Below are 17,171 nucleotides of genomic sequence, written 5' to 3' on the forward strand. Positions count from 1 at the left end.
ACAAGTATTTGATACAATGCAGATTTTGCAGGTTTTCCTACTTACAAAGCATGTAGAGGTCTGTAATTTTTTATCATAGGTACACTTCAACTGTGAGAGACGGAATCTAAAACAAAAATCCAGAAAATCACATTGTATGATTTTTAAGTAATTAATATGCATTTTATTGCATGACATAAGTATTTGATCACCTACCAACCAGTAAGAATTCCGGCTCTCACAGACCTGTTAGTTTTTCTTTAAGAAGCCCTCCTGGTCTCCACTCATTACCTGTATTAACTGCACCTGTTTGAACTCGTTACCTGTATAAAAGACACCTGTCCACACACTCAATCAAACAGACTCCAACCTCTCCACACTGGCCAAGACCAGAGAGCTGTGTAAGGACATCAGGGATAAAATTGTAGACCTGCACAAGGCTGGGATGGGCTACAGGACTATAGGCAAGCAGCTTGGTGAGAAGACAACAACTGTTGGCGCAATTATTAGAAAATTGAAGAAGTTCAAGATGACGGTCAATCACTCTCGGTCTGGGGCTCCATGCAAGATCTCACCTTGTGGGGCATCAATGATCATGAGGAAGGTGAGGAATCAGCCCAGAACTACACGGCAGGACCTGGTCAATGACCTGAAGAGAGCTGGGACCACAGTCTCAAAGAAAGCCATTAGTAACACACTACGCCGTCATGGATTAAAATCCTGCAGCGCACGCAAGGTCCCCCTGCTCAAGCCAGCGCAGGTCCAGGCCCGTCTGAAGTTTGCCAATGACCATCTGGATGATCCAGAGGAGGAATGGGAGAAGGTCATGTGGTCTGATGAGACAAAAATATAGCTTTTTTGGAGGAAGAAGAAGGATGAGTACAACCCCAAGAACACCATCCCAACCGTGAAGCATGGAGGTGGAAACATAATTCTTTGGGGATGCTTTTCTGCAAAGGGGACAGGACGACTGCACCGTATTGAGGGGAGGATGGATGGGGCCATGTATTGCGAGATCTTGGCCAACAACCTCCTTCCCTCAGTAAGAACATTGAAGATGGGTCGTGGCTGGGCCTTCCAGCATGACAACGACCCGAAACACACAGCCAGGGCAACTAAGGAGTGGCTCCGTAAGAAGCATCTCAAGGTCCTGGAGTGGCCTAGCCAGTCTCCAGACCTGAACCCAATAGAAAATCTTTGGAGGGAGCTGAAAGTCTGTATTGCCCAGCGACAGCCCCGAAACCTGAAGGGTCTTAATGGAGATCAAGACCTACAGGAAACGTATGATCTCTGTAATTGCAAACAAAGGTTTCTGTACCAAATATTACGTTCTGCTTTTCTGATGTATCAAATACTTATGTCATGCAATAAAATGCAATTGAATTACTTAAAAATCATACAATGTGATTTTCTGGATTTTTGTTTTAGATTCCGTCTCTCACAGTTGAAGTGTACCTATGATAAACATTACAGACCTCTACATGCTTTGTAAGTAGGAAAACCTGCAAAATCGGCAGTGTATCAAATACTTGTTCTCCCCACTGTATATACTGAAAATAAGGTCTGAGGTTAACACAGGTTTAGGAGATTTTATACATTTTGTTCTATGAGATAATATCAGTTAGTTAACATTACTTTTATGAATTATGAAGCCTTTATGTGCTTGTTTTGATTACATAAATGCTTAAAAATTCACAAAAAGTGATGTTGGCGGATGACGATACTCTCATAGAAAACATTTCTAAGATTTCCTAAACCTGCGTTTACCACTGACCTTATTTTCGCCATTTATCCAAAAACCGTACAAAAAGCCCATTCATTTCCCCATAGGCTTTGACCAATGAGCCATGCCGGAGTTAGCCTCCATTAGTTCCTTTACTATTGCTCTGGAATGTCAAGATGGACATTCCTATTGGGCGTGTTCCTTTGCCCAGGCGTTGCTGATGCATGCCAGATCTTTCAGCGCCTGGTTAGGTATTTTACAAAGGCTACTGTATCAGCTAACTACATCATATGTTATAGCAATCTGGTGCCCGACGGCACAGACGATGACGTTGTATGCAACCATTGGTTGATGGATGCAAAGTCTGAGCAGGGGAACGGGGCAATTATCATGGAGCGGGCTTGTGGTGAGGTGTTGCAGGGTGGCCCATGATTTGCCTAATTACTTGGGAGGACCCCCATTGATAGCCCTATTATCATCTGAATGACTATTTTACTTACTTCCAGATTTAAAACCTGATAACTGAGAAAATGTCATTGCTGAGTAATGAACCATTTTAATTCAATTTAGGACATTGATTGTCCCTTTGTCAATATAATCACAAATAAAACAACCTGTTGAATGAGTGAATCTGAGTAAATCCACCTTTGGGAGCACTGTTGCCAACTAATTCCACCAAATGATGTGTTATATTTTCATAACATATTTGAGTAAAGGGTTACAAGAATGCGTTGCGAACATTCTTTAAAGTTTAAATTATTTTTCAAAATCCTCAATTGCTTTATTTTCAAATGAATTGACAATTTCTAATACTGTCCAAACTCTAAACCTGTGCAGCTGGAGAAGTCTGGTCATGTTGTAGTGTCCGAGACAATGATGCTGATTATGCTGTGATGACAAGAAATCCGCTGACACTGTCCTTGATTATAATGGTTTATTACATCAAAGATCACAGTATCAATTTACAGACTCCTGCAGAAGTCCGGAGAACAACTGACCCAATCTCTAATATGTTGTTCTCCCGTCCTTTGTTCAAAACATGGTATTTATATCCTATGTAACATAAGATGGGTGGTTTTTGATAGACCAATCCCTGGCCTCCACATATCTCCAAATGTCCTATATTCCAAGAAGCCTATGTAATAATGCTTTCCAGATGTTTCAGCAAAGCAGAGTAAAGATAATCTATAACACCATTTGCAAACGTCAGCAAAATCATAGACTTTCAGATACTACATATTTCCCCCCTTCCCCCCTAATTAAGTCTCGAAAACAAAAAGAATAGGATTATGACAAATAACAATTTTTGTTCTTGAGTAACTTTAGCAATAAACCAAAATTTATGGAGAGTAAACACATTTTTATATAGACACATTTTTGTATGGAGTGTAAATAAATTGTTATGGAGTGTAAATAAATTGTTATGGAGTGTAAATAAATTGTTATGGAGTGTAAGAGTGAAAAACCTGTCTGGCAGCTTTCATTCCAAATATCCATCAATCAATCAAGACAGGAAAATTCTCTCACAGCCCCTCTGCCCCAGGCGACCACCTAAGTACTCCAGATCAATTTATACATCTTTATCAATGCATTTTAAGCTATGATGCAATTGAATTCACATGAAAACCTCAGAAAACAAAATACAATCAAAAATGTCCACATTCAGGCTGGTCGACCCATCGGACCCTCCTGTGGATTCTCTCTGTCCTTGCCTAGACCTAATATCCCTAAGCTTCAACGAAATAAACAAAAACATCTGAGGTCCCCACTTGTACCCAACAACAGAAAACATCATTCTTCAAAAATTAATACAGAAAGAATATAACACTGGAATGTAGTCCACTACACTGCAGCTCCTCCACAGTGTCGACTTTCAATGCAACGTCGATGATGGAATCTGAACATTTCCACACCTTCCTTGTTCCACTTCCTCCAGTCCATTCATATTGTCCATGTTTGAGTATTTGAATCCCACTCTACACATCCCCATATACTTCTAGAAGAAAAGAAAACACCAACCAGTATCTTTTGCAAAACAACACATGCAAATTAAAACATCAATATCAACAACAATATAAAAATGATATATAAAATGATATATACAGTGGGGAAAAAAAGTATTTAGTCAGCCACCAATTGTGCAAGTTCTCCCACTTAAAAAGATGAGAGAGGCCTGTAATGTTCATCATAGGTACACGTCAACTATGACAGACAAAATGAGAAAAAAAATCCTGAAAATCACATTGTAGGATTTTTTATGAATTTATTTGCAAATTATGGTGGAAAATATGTATTTGGTCAATAACAAAAGTTTCTCAATACTTTGTTATATACCCTTTGTTGGCAATGACACAGGTCAAACGTTTTCTGTAAGTCTTCACAAGGTTTTCACACACTGTTGCTGGTATTTTGGCCCATTCCTCCATGCAGATCTCCTCTAGAGCAGTGATGTTTTGGGGCTGTCGCTGGGCAACACGGACTTTCAACTCCCTCCAAAGATTTTCTATGGGGTTGAGATCTGGAGACTGGCTAGGCCACTCCAGGACCTTGAAATGCTTCTTACGAAGCCACTCCTTCTTTGCCCGGGCGGTGTGTTTTGGATCACTGCCATGCTGAAAGACCCAGCCACGTTTCATCTTCAATGCCCTTGCTGATGGAAGGAGGTTTTCACTCAAAATCTCACGATACATGGCCCCATTCATTCTTTCCTTTACACGGATCAGTCGTCCTGGTCCCTTTGCAGAAAAACAGCCCCAAAGCATGATGTTTCCACCCCCATGTTTCACAGTAGGTATGGTGTTCTTTGGATGCAACTCAGCATTCTTTGTCCTCCAAACACGACGAGTTGAGTTTTTACCAAAAAGTTATATTTTGGTTTCATCTGACCATATGACATTCTCCCAATCCTCTTCTGGATCATCCAAATGCACTCTAGCAAACTTCAGACGGGCCTGGACATGTACTGGCTTAAGCAGGGGGACACGTCTGGCACTGCAGGATTTGAGTCCCTGGCGGCGTAGTGTGTTACTGATGGTAGGCTTTGTTACTTTGGTCCCAGCTCTCTGCAGGTCATTCACTAGGTCCCCCCGTGTGGTTCTGGGAATTTTGCTCACCGTTCTTGTGATCATTTTGACCCCACGGGGTGAGATCTTGCGTGGAGCCCCAGATCGAGGGAGATTATCAATGGTCTTGTATGTCTTCCATTTCCTAATAATTGCTCCCACAGTTGATTTCTTCAAACCAAGCTGCTTACCTATTGCAGATTCAGTCTTCCCAGCCTGGTGCAGGTCTACAATTTTGTTTCTGGTGTCCTTTGATAGCTCTTTGGTCTTGGCCATAGTGGAGTTTGGAGTGTGACTGTTTGAGGTTGTGGACAGGTGTCTTTTATACTGATAACAAGTTCAAACAGGTGCCATTAATACAGGTAACGAGTGGAGGACAGAGGAGCCTCTTAAAGAAGAAGTTACAGGTCTGTGAGAGCCAGAAATCTTGCTTGTTTGTAGGTGACCAAATACTTATTTTCCACCATAATTTGCAAATAAATTCATTAAAAATCCTACAATGTGATTTTCTGGAGAAAAAAACTCTCAATTTGTCTGTCATAGTTGACGTGTACCTATGATGAAAATTACAGGCCTCTCTCATATTTTTAAGTGGGAGAACTTGCACAATTGGTGGCTGACTAAATACTTTTTCCCCCCACTGTATATGAATCACATTCCATTTCCCCCCTTTGATTCATAAGAAAATACTAAATATCACAATAATATGTAAAGACATGCGAAAATTATCACACAATCAGATTCCTAGAGTTACTTCAACCCTAGTTTTCATAACATTTTAGTCTGACTTTTTTCCCCAATTTTTTCAAAAACCATTTCACTGATTTATCCACAAAACTCTTTCCCATTTTCTGAGGATATTAAATCGGGAAATCCCCACCTGCTTATGACTTCTTTACACAAAAACTTAGCAACCGACTGAGCATCTTTTAGCTTAGTTGGACATCTTATGCACCTCTTGGTGTAGGAATGTAACCAGGAATAACAGTCACACCCCTGCAAACATTATTTTTCAGACAGATTGTGCACCTGCCTATGACATAGTCATCCTGTTAAAGCAAATATGGTGCCCAAAAACCATACTCCTTTGTGATCTTTCTCCTAACCTCCCCCCTTGCAACATTAGCTAACCCATAGCTTCCTAAATCATCAGACCTAATAGGTCTAGAGGCGCTACTATCCACCCCTCATGTTTTCTCCAAAGACAACAAAGGATTGTTACTCTGAGGATTTTTTATTGTCCTTAAAACACCTGCTTTCGAAAGTCCTTCAATTTGTGGTTCAATCCCTTGGATTGCTTCATCTTTCAATGGATACTGATTCTTCCAAGGAGGTCTGGCTCCTGGTCGAAGTTCAACTTTCACCTCAATTGGGCTGATTTCACAAGTCCAATATCAGTACTGTGTTGAGACCACAAACATTCTGGAACTTGTTGCAACATCTCCTCTTTCATAGGGTCTGAATCCATCTTCGCACTGCAAATAGATTCATGTGTCATCCGTACAGCTTGTGGCTCTCCTTGTCCTTGAGCCGAAATCATGATTTTGAGAAATCGCTGATCTTCACTCCTCCAAATCCCCAAATTCTCTTTCATCGGTACAAAAACAGCTTTCTCTGCTTCTGTCATCATTTCTCCTATATGCTTCTGCTCATAGCCTTCAGAAACCAACAAGGTCACATGTGGCACACTCTTCTCAATCTCAAATTCTTTATCCAGATAATCGTCTGTGTTTATCTTCATAGCTGCTCCTTGTGGTCCTAAAATTATGCAACATGAGCTAAGTTGAACTTTCTTTGGTTGATGACTCAACCATTCCTCTGAGTTCGATTGGGCAGCATTCTTGAAATACTTGAGCGTACAATGAAATGGATATTCCGGAAGCCTCGCATCTGGCATGTTTGCCACAATGAATTTCTCCCATATCTTAGCCTGCTTCAAAAAATCTTCACTGAGATTTCCAATCCAGAATACTGAAGAAGAATCCATCTCTGTCGTCATCAACAATTGGTAAACCTTTTCCTTTGGCACTTCTACCAGACAGCCGTCTGGTGTACATTTTATTGTACAGTTCAATTTACACAATGTATCTCTTCCCAACAATGCAATAGGTGTATGTTCTGATACCAGTATGAGTATTGTAATTTTCTGATTTTCATAGCAGAGCTCAATTGGTTCCGTAAGAGGAATCAGCTGTTTCACTCCCTCAAATCCGATTGTCCTAATTAGTTGATTGGACATAGGGAGATGTGTAGCATCTTCAGGCCGAACACAGGTAAAAGCAGCTCCGCTATCCGCCATCACTTCCAATGGTCGGTTGTTTACTTTCACCTCAATTGTTGGATATTTTTCCGGTCTTGATGCTTCCAGCTGACACCCCCCTTTCGGATCTTCTGGGCACCCCTAGAATCCTTGCTCCGGGCCCCTATAAGGGTTCACCGGTCCTCCAGATGATCTTGACTGGCCCCTGTATCGTCCTCTGAAATTCCCTCTGGTGTTTCCTCCTGGCCCATTACACTCACGGGCAAAGTGACCAACCTGTCCACAATTATAACACACTTCTGAAGATTGCTGGAAGTATGGCTTAAATCTTCCTCCTCTTCCTCTTCCTAAGCCTTATCGTCCTCTTCCTCTCCAATTCTGTGTCTGTCCAGAAACTGGCTATGAATATGAAACAACTGGTACCACTAGTTGTTGCTGGTACAATTGCATTTGACCTGGTTCGTTTGAAGCTGTGGCAGTGATTGTTGATTTGGTGCACACTGATTCTGCATAACCAAAGCTTGTTTCTTCTCCTTCTTATTCTCCACCAGTTGTATTTGATTGAGTTTTCTGAGAGTTTCTTGGTCCTGTTCTTTCTGGTTGTGTTCCTTTTTCCCCATTGTAACAACTCTTTTATATTCCTTTATTGTGAATTATTTTATTATTATTATTATTTTAAACCAATTAATTTGTAAACCAAAAAATACTTTAGACTATGTAGCTTATGTTTCCCTCCCTTTTAATTAATCAATATACCCATTTATTTTTATTATTTTTATTTTACCAAATTATTGATTAGTGGCAATCTTACCACATCCGATCAAGAAAAGTAAAGGAAACTAGTCAACTTCAGAGCAAATCCAAAAAAGAAAGACCTGTAATCCAGCAACACTACAGCACTCACAAACCAATTGCTTAATAATCACCCAATTACCTTAATTTTACAGAATAATGTCAGTGCTGGATTTCCAACACAACTCTAATCAAACCAACCCATGCACAAAAAACTCCAATGTGCAATTCTTAATTACATCAATTGATCAGTCTGTTGCCAAGTCCCTGTCAAATTGTCACAACATGAAATATGCTAGGCACACACAATATCCTGTATGGGAAAGTACGTTTTGTGAACAGAGCAGTACTGGCCTTGATGGACTGGATCCGGAGCAGCACACACTGTCGCGTGACGCACTGGTCAGCACCTCCTCTCTCTCTCTGTCTCCTCCTTCTCGTCTCTCACATGACAGAAGAACAAAAGGAACAGACAAGAATTTAGTATTTTATGCACTCACTGGGTTATTTCAACCATACAATACCCTTTTAGACATACCTATGTTCACATTCGCGCTAAGAAATAAGCAAACAGCTTGACTCAGGAATATTATAAATAGCGCAACAACATTTTATTTTATTTATTTATTTAATTATTTTTATTTTTTAATCTGTCAACATCTCTCTCATTTATAAATTCAATAGATCTCAATCAAATAGTTTCATAGTTAAGCAACAGCCGATTTATCAAACAGAATACGTTATTTGTGCGTATTCAAAATCTCCCCCTTTCTTCTCTGTCTGCATGTCACAGCAGCTCAGTGCAGGCAGGGGAGTGGCATATTTGCTCTACGTAACTCTAAACTCATAAAAGCCCACGCATGCGCAGCTCATTCACCAATGCGATTTCAGAGTGAAAGGAGCTCTCCCAAGCAGCTCTCTCCAAGCTAAAAAACAGAAAGCAGACAGACCAGTTGTCCCTCCGTTATTTCCAACACAGACAAACACTTAACAAAACTCACAAACCAACACAGAACATAGAACACAAATCCTAATTCGAAGTTTCTTAACTTCACTTATCCTAATCTGCAGATTTATAGCTATTTTCTTATCCATTACAACTAATCGTCCTCCCAGGGGCTCATAGTTTTTTTAAACAATTATTAAATGTTCTCTTCTATAGAGACTCATATAAGGTTTTAACCGTAACGTCCTCCCAGGGGCTCATATATAGTTAACAAGTATTAAACGTTCTCTTCTATAGAATCAAAGGTCCTCCCGGTGGCTCATATATAGTTACAATTATTAAACGTTCTCTTCTATAGAATCAAAGGTCCTCCCGGTGGCTCATATATAGTTAACAAATATTAACGTTCTCTCTAATGGAGACTCATAAGGTTTTAACCTTAACTAACATATTTCCTTACAAAAAAAACTAAACAAGGCTATGACAACCCCTGTTGTCATAGCCTTAGTCGACACACAGCAGAGATCTCCCCTTTTACACACACACGCATAGGCTGTCTTCCTCTCACTCACACACAATTCAAGAGGAATGCATCCGTTCATACAATACACTAAGCATGCTACCGTCGCTCCTTATTTCTCATTGTTCCTTCCTAAATTTCTGCTACCTCGAGTTGCAGATATTCAATGAGAGGTTACTTCGAACATATACCTTGTCAACTATATGTCGAGAGGTAACGTGCAATTGAATGTATCTTCCACAAACTCACAGTTCCCAGAACTGACCCGAAAGTCAACCTAGTGACTCTCCTAGGATTTATGGCCCATCTTAATGATCGCCTCGTTTGAGGGCTTCCTTAAATCAGCGACGTCCTAAAAGTATACATTTTCCTTATTTCCTGGCCTTATTCCTTCATGCTATTCCTGGACACTCCTTTTAATTTTATTCAAGCCAAATATCCGTGTGCCCAGTGTTAACAATTCCTATAGACACTCCCCCCTGTTTGCGTTGTTCCCAACGCAAACAAATTTAGAAATTTAGAATGGATTCTCATCACACAGCAAATAAGAGCAAAGCGCACACACAAGTCCTTTGACGGTACATCTCCTCAACGCACACACACAGCACACGAACCGACCAGCGCCCAAAGTTGTGAGAAAGCTCACCGTATCTGCATGCCTCTTGTGCGGGAGTCACTTCGTAACTTCGTATGGAACGCTGAGAAAAGACGCAACACGTCCCAAATCCTCGTCGCCATTCTGTAGTGTCCGAAACAACGATGCTGATTATGCTGTAATGACAAGAAATCCGCTGACACTGTCCTTGATTATAATGGTTTATTACATCAAAGATCACAGTATCAATTTACAGACTCCTGCAGAATTCCGGAGAACAACTGACCCAATCTCTAATATGTTGTTCTCCCGTCCTTTGTTCAAAACATGGTATTTATATCCTATGTAACATAAGATGGGTGGTTTTTGATAGACCAACCCTGGCCTCCTCATATCTCCAAATGTCCTCTATTCCAAGAAGCCTATGTAGTAATGCTTTCCAGATGTTTCAGCAAAGCAGAGTAAAGTTAATCTATTACACCATTTGCAAACGTCAGCAAAATCATAGACTTTCAGATACTACAATGTCATCATCAATGTTCCCTCTAAACTGCGCGCTAGCCTGAGACTGCCGCGCAGAAATATCAACCCACAGAGAGAAGCACGAGATTGAACTTCACTCAACTTTCCAGAGCAGTGGTCACCAACTGGTCGATCTCCAAGGCATTGCTAGTTGATCACTAAAAATGTCTGTAAAAAACGATAAAGCCTCCTATTTTGTTTTATTAGTCTCCGGTTGTTGGTGGTAGATGCACCTGATTCACCTGCCCTGCGCGCCAGGAAGGCGAACTGTTGTCATTTTCAACCATTTCATATGTCTGAAGGTATAAACTCTGCCTTCCCGGCGGGCCCAGAGAGCAAATCAAGTGCACTACAGGCCTACCGCTGGCCAATCGGATGGCTCAGATGAATGTGTCTGCAGTAATGTAGCAGGCATAAAAGAAAGCTAGAGCAAAGTTGATACTGTGATATTTCAAAACGTTTAAAACCATGACTAGAGAGAGACTGTCAACGAATACAGCAAAGAGATGCTGTTTTTATGAGTGAGTTACTGTTTAAGTTCTTACTCAGCACTGTCAACACTTTGTATTCAACACTTTTATAAGCCATAAAATGTGCATGCTTCCTATTTACACTCAGCGCCACAACAAACAGTACAGCAGTAATGATTGAGTAAGAAAGTGTATCTATAGGCTTGCGTTGTTGTTATTATTAGCGGCTTGGGTCTTTTTTAATATTGAGGAATATTTCACTTTCTCTGTTCATAGGAATAACAACATGAATTTGTGCATGAGCCAGAAATAATGTGGTGAGACTCGAGTCACCCCATCAGCTGGAAGACGGTGTCCCTTTTTGGTCAGTGTCAGTGGAGGAAAGGGAGAGTGGAGGGATGTTGAGAGGTGGACCCTCAGTCTGCTGCTCTCTCCTGCAGCTGAGACTGACCATCAGATGCAGGCACTATCAACCCAGTAAAATAAAATAAAAAGCAAATTATTTAAATCTATGCTCACTCAGCTGTGCCTCACAAGTAATACAACAACGGATCTATTACCGGTTTGAAATATAATTTTTAAAAATGGCCCGAACAACAATGCATTGGCAGGGCAATTCAAGCAAAGCCAGTATGCAGTGATAATGTATTGGGCCTATAGCTTACTGCACAAACCTCATTGCTACACTACTGTTTTTAATTGGTTAATGTTGCATAGGCTTACATTTTTTAAGTAATGTTTAAAAAAATCAGCGGTAGATCTCGGTTTGCATTTTGACTCAGAAAGTGATCTTGACTCAGAAAAGGTTGGTGGCCACTGTTCTAGAGTTTTCCCTGTTAATACTATCAACGTTTCCCTTTACTGTGGCAATTGTGATCAAATCTACGCAATATTAGCCACTTTCAGTACAACATACCGAAACAAAACAAACTATGCAAGAGATTTTGTTGTAGGCAGAACGCATCGGATTAGGATTCTATTGCATTGACACGCACTACTCAGCCCGTACTCTACATACAGTGCCCTCCACTAATATTGGCACTCTTTGTATAAATGAGCAAAACGGGCTGTGAAAAAAATGTCTTGCTATTTATCCTCTTGGTCTTTCATTCAAAATATTTACAAAAATCGAACCTTTAATTGAAGTAAAATGATTGAAATAAATAAATTTGAAATAAATGAAAAAATAAGAATTATCCGAAACAAAGCTAGAAATTCATATGAGTAAAATCTAACTGAAGTATATTCCCAATCATATTTTACGTTTTTAAGTTCACCTGAGTGATTAGGAACACTAAAGTGGTAAGCCATGACTTCCTGTTTCACTGGGGTATAAATATGAGGTGACACACAGGCCAAGTTCCCATAGTCATCCATCACTATGGGAAAGACCCGAGAATACAGTAATGATGTGCGACAAAAGGTTGTTGAGCTGCACAAATCAGGAAATGGCTATAAGAAAATAGCTCAATGGTTGAAAATGCCCATTTCCACTATCAGGGCAATAATTAAGAAGTTTAAAGCAACTGGAGATGTTAACAATCGGCCTGGTAGAGGACGTGTGTCTATATTGACCCCACGCACAGTGAGGAGGATGGTTAAAGTGACCAAAGAATCTCCAAGGATCACAGCTGGAGAATTGCAGATGGTAGTTGGGTCTTGGGGTCAGAAAGTCTCCAAAACTACGATCAGATGCCACCTACATAACCACAAGTTATTTGGGAGGGTTGCCATAAAAAAGTATTTGCTGTCATGAAACAACAAACTCAAGCGCCTACAGTTTGCCAAACATTACTGGAACTTTCAATGGGACCGGGTTCTATGGTCAGATGAGACAAAAATATAGCTTTTTGGAAACAAACACCAGAGGTGGAATTGGCGTAGACAGAAAGATAGCCATGCAGAAAAGTACCTCATCTCCACTGTGAAGTATGGTGGTGGATTTTTGATGTTGTGGGGCTGTTTTTCTTCCAAAGGCCCTGGACAACTTGTTAGGATACATGGTATCATGGATTCCATCAAGTACCAGCAGATATTAAATAAAAACCTGACTGCCTCTGCTAGGAAGCTTAAACTGGGCTGTGGTTGGATCTTCCAGCAGGACAATGATCCAAAGCACACCTCAAAAGCAAAACAAAAATGGTTCACTGACCACAGAATCAAAGTTTTGCCATGGCCATCCCAGCCCCCTGACTTAAACCCCATAGAAAACCTGTGGGATGAGTTGAAGAGGAGAGTCCACAAGTGTGGACCTCGGAATCTGAAGGATCTGGAGAGATTCTCTATGGAGGAAGGGTCTCATATCCCTTGCCATGTGTTCATCGACCACATTGTCACGATCGTCTACCAAAGATGAGGACCAAGGCGCAGCGTTGCAGGCAAACATACTCTTTAATTAGAGACACGATCAAAACAACAAACGATACGTGACAGTTCACGGTCTAACATAAACAGACTTGAAACAAGATCCCACAAACACAAATGGGAAACAGACAGTTTAAATATGGCTCCCAATCAGAGACAACCAACGACAGCTGACACTCGTTGCCTCTGATTGGGAGCCACTCAGGCCAACATAGAAATACACATACTAGATAAACAAATGAAATGCCCACCCTGGCTCAACATACAAGTGTCCCCAGAGCCAGGGCGTGACAGTACCCCCCCTAAAGGCGCGGACTCCGACCGCGCCCACCAAACACCACAGGGGAGGGACCGGGTGGGCACTCCGCTTAGGCGGCGGATCCGGCTCCGGGCCTGATCCCCGCTCCCTCTCCAACCCCCCAAAGTACCCCTGGTCCGGTCTGGCCCCGCTGGCCGGAGCTGGACTGCACACTGGTGGAGCAGATTGCTCTAGCTCCGGCGTGAAGCATCTGACCGGTGCCGGACCAGCCACCTGTGGAACAGGCACGGGCCGTGCCGGACTGACGACGCACACCACTGGCTTGGTGTGGGGAGCAGGAGCGGGCCGGACCGGGCTGACGAAGCGCACCACTGACCTGGTGCGGGGAGCAGGAACGGGCCGAGCTGGGCTGACGAAATGCACCACTGACTTGGTGCGGGGAGCAGGAACGGGCCGCGCCGGGCTGACGAAACGCACCACTGACTTGGTGCGGGGAGCAGGAGCGGGCCGGACCGGGCTGACGAAGCGCACCACTGACTTGGTGCGGGGAGCAGGAACGGGCCGTGCCGGGCTGACGAAGCGCACCACTGACTTGGTGCGAGTGGCAGGAACAGGCCGGACCGTACTGGGAACACACACCACTGGCCCTACGTGGGGATCAGGAACAGGCCGAACCGGACTGGCAACACACGCCAGTACCTCTCGCCGTGCCTCTACATCCTCCTTCCCCCTGGTGACCAGTGACTCCCGTAACCTGGCGGCCTCCTGCTGCCCCGTCGTCCACGGCGTTAGCCCCCCCCTAAAAAAATTATGGGCTTCACTCCTACCCGTGGCCAAGGCCTCCATCCCTCTTGCCAGACTCGCACTCATCTCCTCCCAAGTCCATCCTCTCTCCTCGTCACGCTGCTTGATCCAGTCGAGGTGGGATCTTCTGTCACGATCGTCTACCAAAGATGAGGACCAAGGCGCAGCGTTGCAGGCAAACATACTCTTTAATTAGAGACACGATCAAAACAACAAACGATACGTGACAGTTCACGGTCTAACATAAACAGACTTGAAACAAGATCCCACAAACACAAATGGGAAACAGACAGTTTAAATATGGCTCCCAATCAGAGACAACCAACGACAGCTGACACTCGTTGCCTCTGATTGGGAGCCACTCAGGCCAACATAGAAATACACATACTAGATAAACAAATGAAATGCCCACCCTGGCTCAACATACAAGTGTCCCCAGAGCCAGGGCGTGACACACATTACGCATTATAGGAGAAGACTCAGAGCTGCAATCTAGACAAAAGGAGGATGCACAAAGTATTGAATGAAGGGGTGCCAATAATTGTGGCACACATATATTTGAGAAAAATATTTGTTTAATGATAAGAATGTATTTTTTCTTTCAATTATTTTACTTTAATTAAAGGTTAGATTTTTGTGAACATTTTGAATGAAAGACCAAGAGGATGAACAATAAATTGTTTGTTCATATTTAACAAGGGTGCCAATATTAGTGAAGGGCACTGTAGACTGATGCGGCATAAACAATCAGAGCTGCAGTAGGCCTATATGCAAATAGACCATTGCCATATATGGATCTGTGCCATTTACTTTGAACTGGACTGTGTTTACAGCATGAACGGTTGTGAGTAGATGCGCTTGTTTTGAGATCAACGTGAGAGCTGCATGTAGCCACGTGTGCACATTTTGTTCATATCCTTTGCTAGTTATTGAGTTATTAGCCCAGTTGTAGATGATTTGTAGTCAGCAATAGGGGAGTGATTGCTAGTGAGTTATTAGCCCAGTTATATATAATTTGTAGTCAGCAATAGGGGAGTGATCGCTTCCTACAAGAGCACAAAATGTGTACATTTCTAGGCATCTTTGAAAATCAAGTCAGGTAAAGAGCTTTTTTTTATCTTAATGGGGCAGTGCTGTATTTTGAGACAGGCTTGAATAAGCTAAGTAGCCAATAGGCAGAGGGCAGCATAATTTGTCTGATTCTCTGTAATAATGGTATGGGGGAATAATAATGCATTTTATTTTGTAAAGTGGTTTCTTGCATCAATACAACAACATTTTCAGTCACCTCCTTGTCTGAAGGACAAGTGGAGAAACAGGTTAATGTCAAGCCCTGCATGTTTTTTTCAAAAGTCTCATGGAATGTAGGCCTACATTGAACACTAAATTGGCTGCTACTGTAGGCTGAATGATAGAATAGCTATTTCCATGTTAAAATGTTATGTGATCCATTTTCTCCATTGTTTTTGATGGTAGGCCACTCTGGTAGGCCTACATTATGATCAAATAGCCACAGTAGCCTACATTTTTGTTACATATTTTCCCCACTCCAGTGCCCACCTACTTGCCATTTGTGATAGCTGTGAGCACATTTCTGTCCTTTGTGCTACTTGGCACCATTGTGTCCATATGTTGCTGCCAGTGCCTAAAGCCCAAGGCACAGGATCGTCAGAATGGATCAGCACCCTTCCAGACCAGCCTGTTGGAATCTGGAGGGCCGTCCCCAGAGAGCATGACTCCATCTCGCCATTCCACTTCTAGCTTTAGCTCAACCGGAAGATCAACCTTGGAACCCCCAAGACAACCAACCAACTCTACTCTTGGCACTAACGTCAATGTGAACATGTACGGTGCGCCTTTGGATAATGGATACCCCATTTCACGCACACAGTCTAACCAGTATGTGCCTCACCCGCAGCCACCCAGTCCATTCTATCAGCCATATCTGAACTATTTGATGCCTCCAGAGCACACTATGCTAATGGTGCAAACAGTCTTATATAACCGCTCCATGTACAGACACCAACTGGTCCATTCCATCCCTCAGGCTCCAATGCACACAGAACAGGTGTACACAGGTGCCACGATATGATGCGATTACACCTCTATAGACACTTTTTTTTGCCATATGACACAGAAACGAGCAGGACTAAAATGGTATTTGGAAAACAAACATAGTTTATCATATTGGTGGACACTTTTGTAAAATGTTTATTATCCACTGATTTCATTGCATATTTATGGATAAATAACATTTATTTTCAGCATTTTTGTCCTAACTGATCATCTAATAATGATTCCAAACTGTCTAAAATCCCACCATAATAAAGGTGACTAATACATAGTGTGACAATCATCCCATAGGCCTATATTGCAAAAATGACTCATGACCTTGTAAAGTTAATGCCATGGTAGAATGCTAGAACAAAAGCCTTCCAATGTTTTGGGCTGCAAACAAGCTTTATCTTCAGGATAGCAAGGAGATTTGGAGTTGAAGGCTTTTGTGATGTACACTATCCTAGATGTTTTAAAAAGAGTGTCCTTGCTGGTGTGTGGGGAAAAACAGTGGGAGGGAAGGACAATGGAGGGAGGCTGCAATCTCTTCACACAAAGGAGGGTGTGTTGAATAAACCCAGGTAGAGAGGAGATTGGTAGGCCTAGTCTCTTGAAAATTAGTTTAGGGAAGTGAGGGATAAGTACATTGCATAGGAGGGCACAGCTTGGGGCTAAGAGAATGCACACATAATCAACTACCTTATGACAGTCATTAATGTTGTTGAGGCTAAAAACTGTTTTACATAGGACTTCAGTTGTGATACAGAAGGCCTATAGCCTATATAATGGGTGGGGATAGCATTTAGTGTCCACATTATTA

At 42.1% G+C, this 17,171-nt stretch overlaps 1 protein-coding gene across 1 annotated transcript; it reads left to right on the top strand.

Moving 5' to 3' along the window:
• Window positions 1-12,877: 12,877 nt before the first annotated feature.
• LOC311143116 (uncharacterized protein) lies at window positions 12,878-16,388 on the top strand (the record flags this gene model as incomplete). The annotated part of the gene is made up of 2 exons (XM_084178916.1): window positions 12,878-13,210; window positions 15,816-16,388. The coding sequence occupies 2 exons, from the start codon at window positions 12,878-12,880 to the stop codon at window positions 16,386-16,388; spliced, it is 906 nt and encodes a 301-aa protein (XP_084035042.1).
• Window positions 16,389-17,171: the final 783 nt, after the last annotated feature.

This window comes from Coregonus lavaretus (assembly GCF_964263955.1).
Source record: "Coregonus lavaretus genome assembly, chromosome: 15".
In the NCBI taxonomy this organism is placed as follows: Eukaryota; Metazoa; Chordata; class Actinopteri; order Salmoniformes; family Salmonidae; genus Coregonus; species Coregonus lavaretus.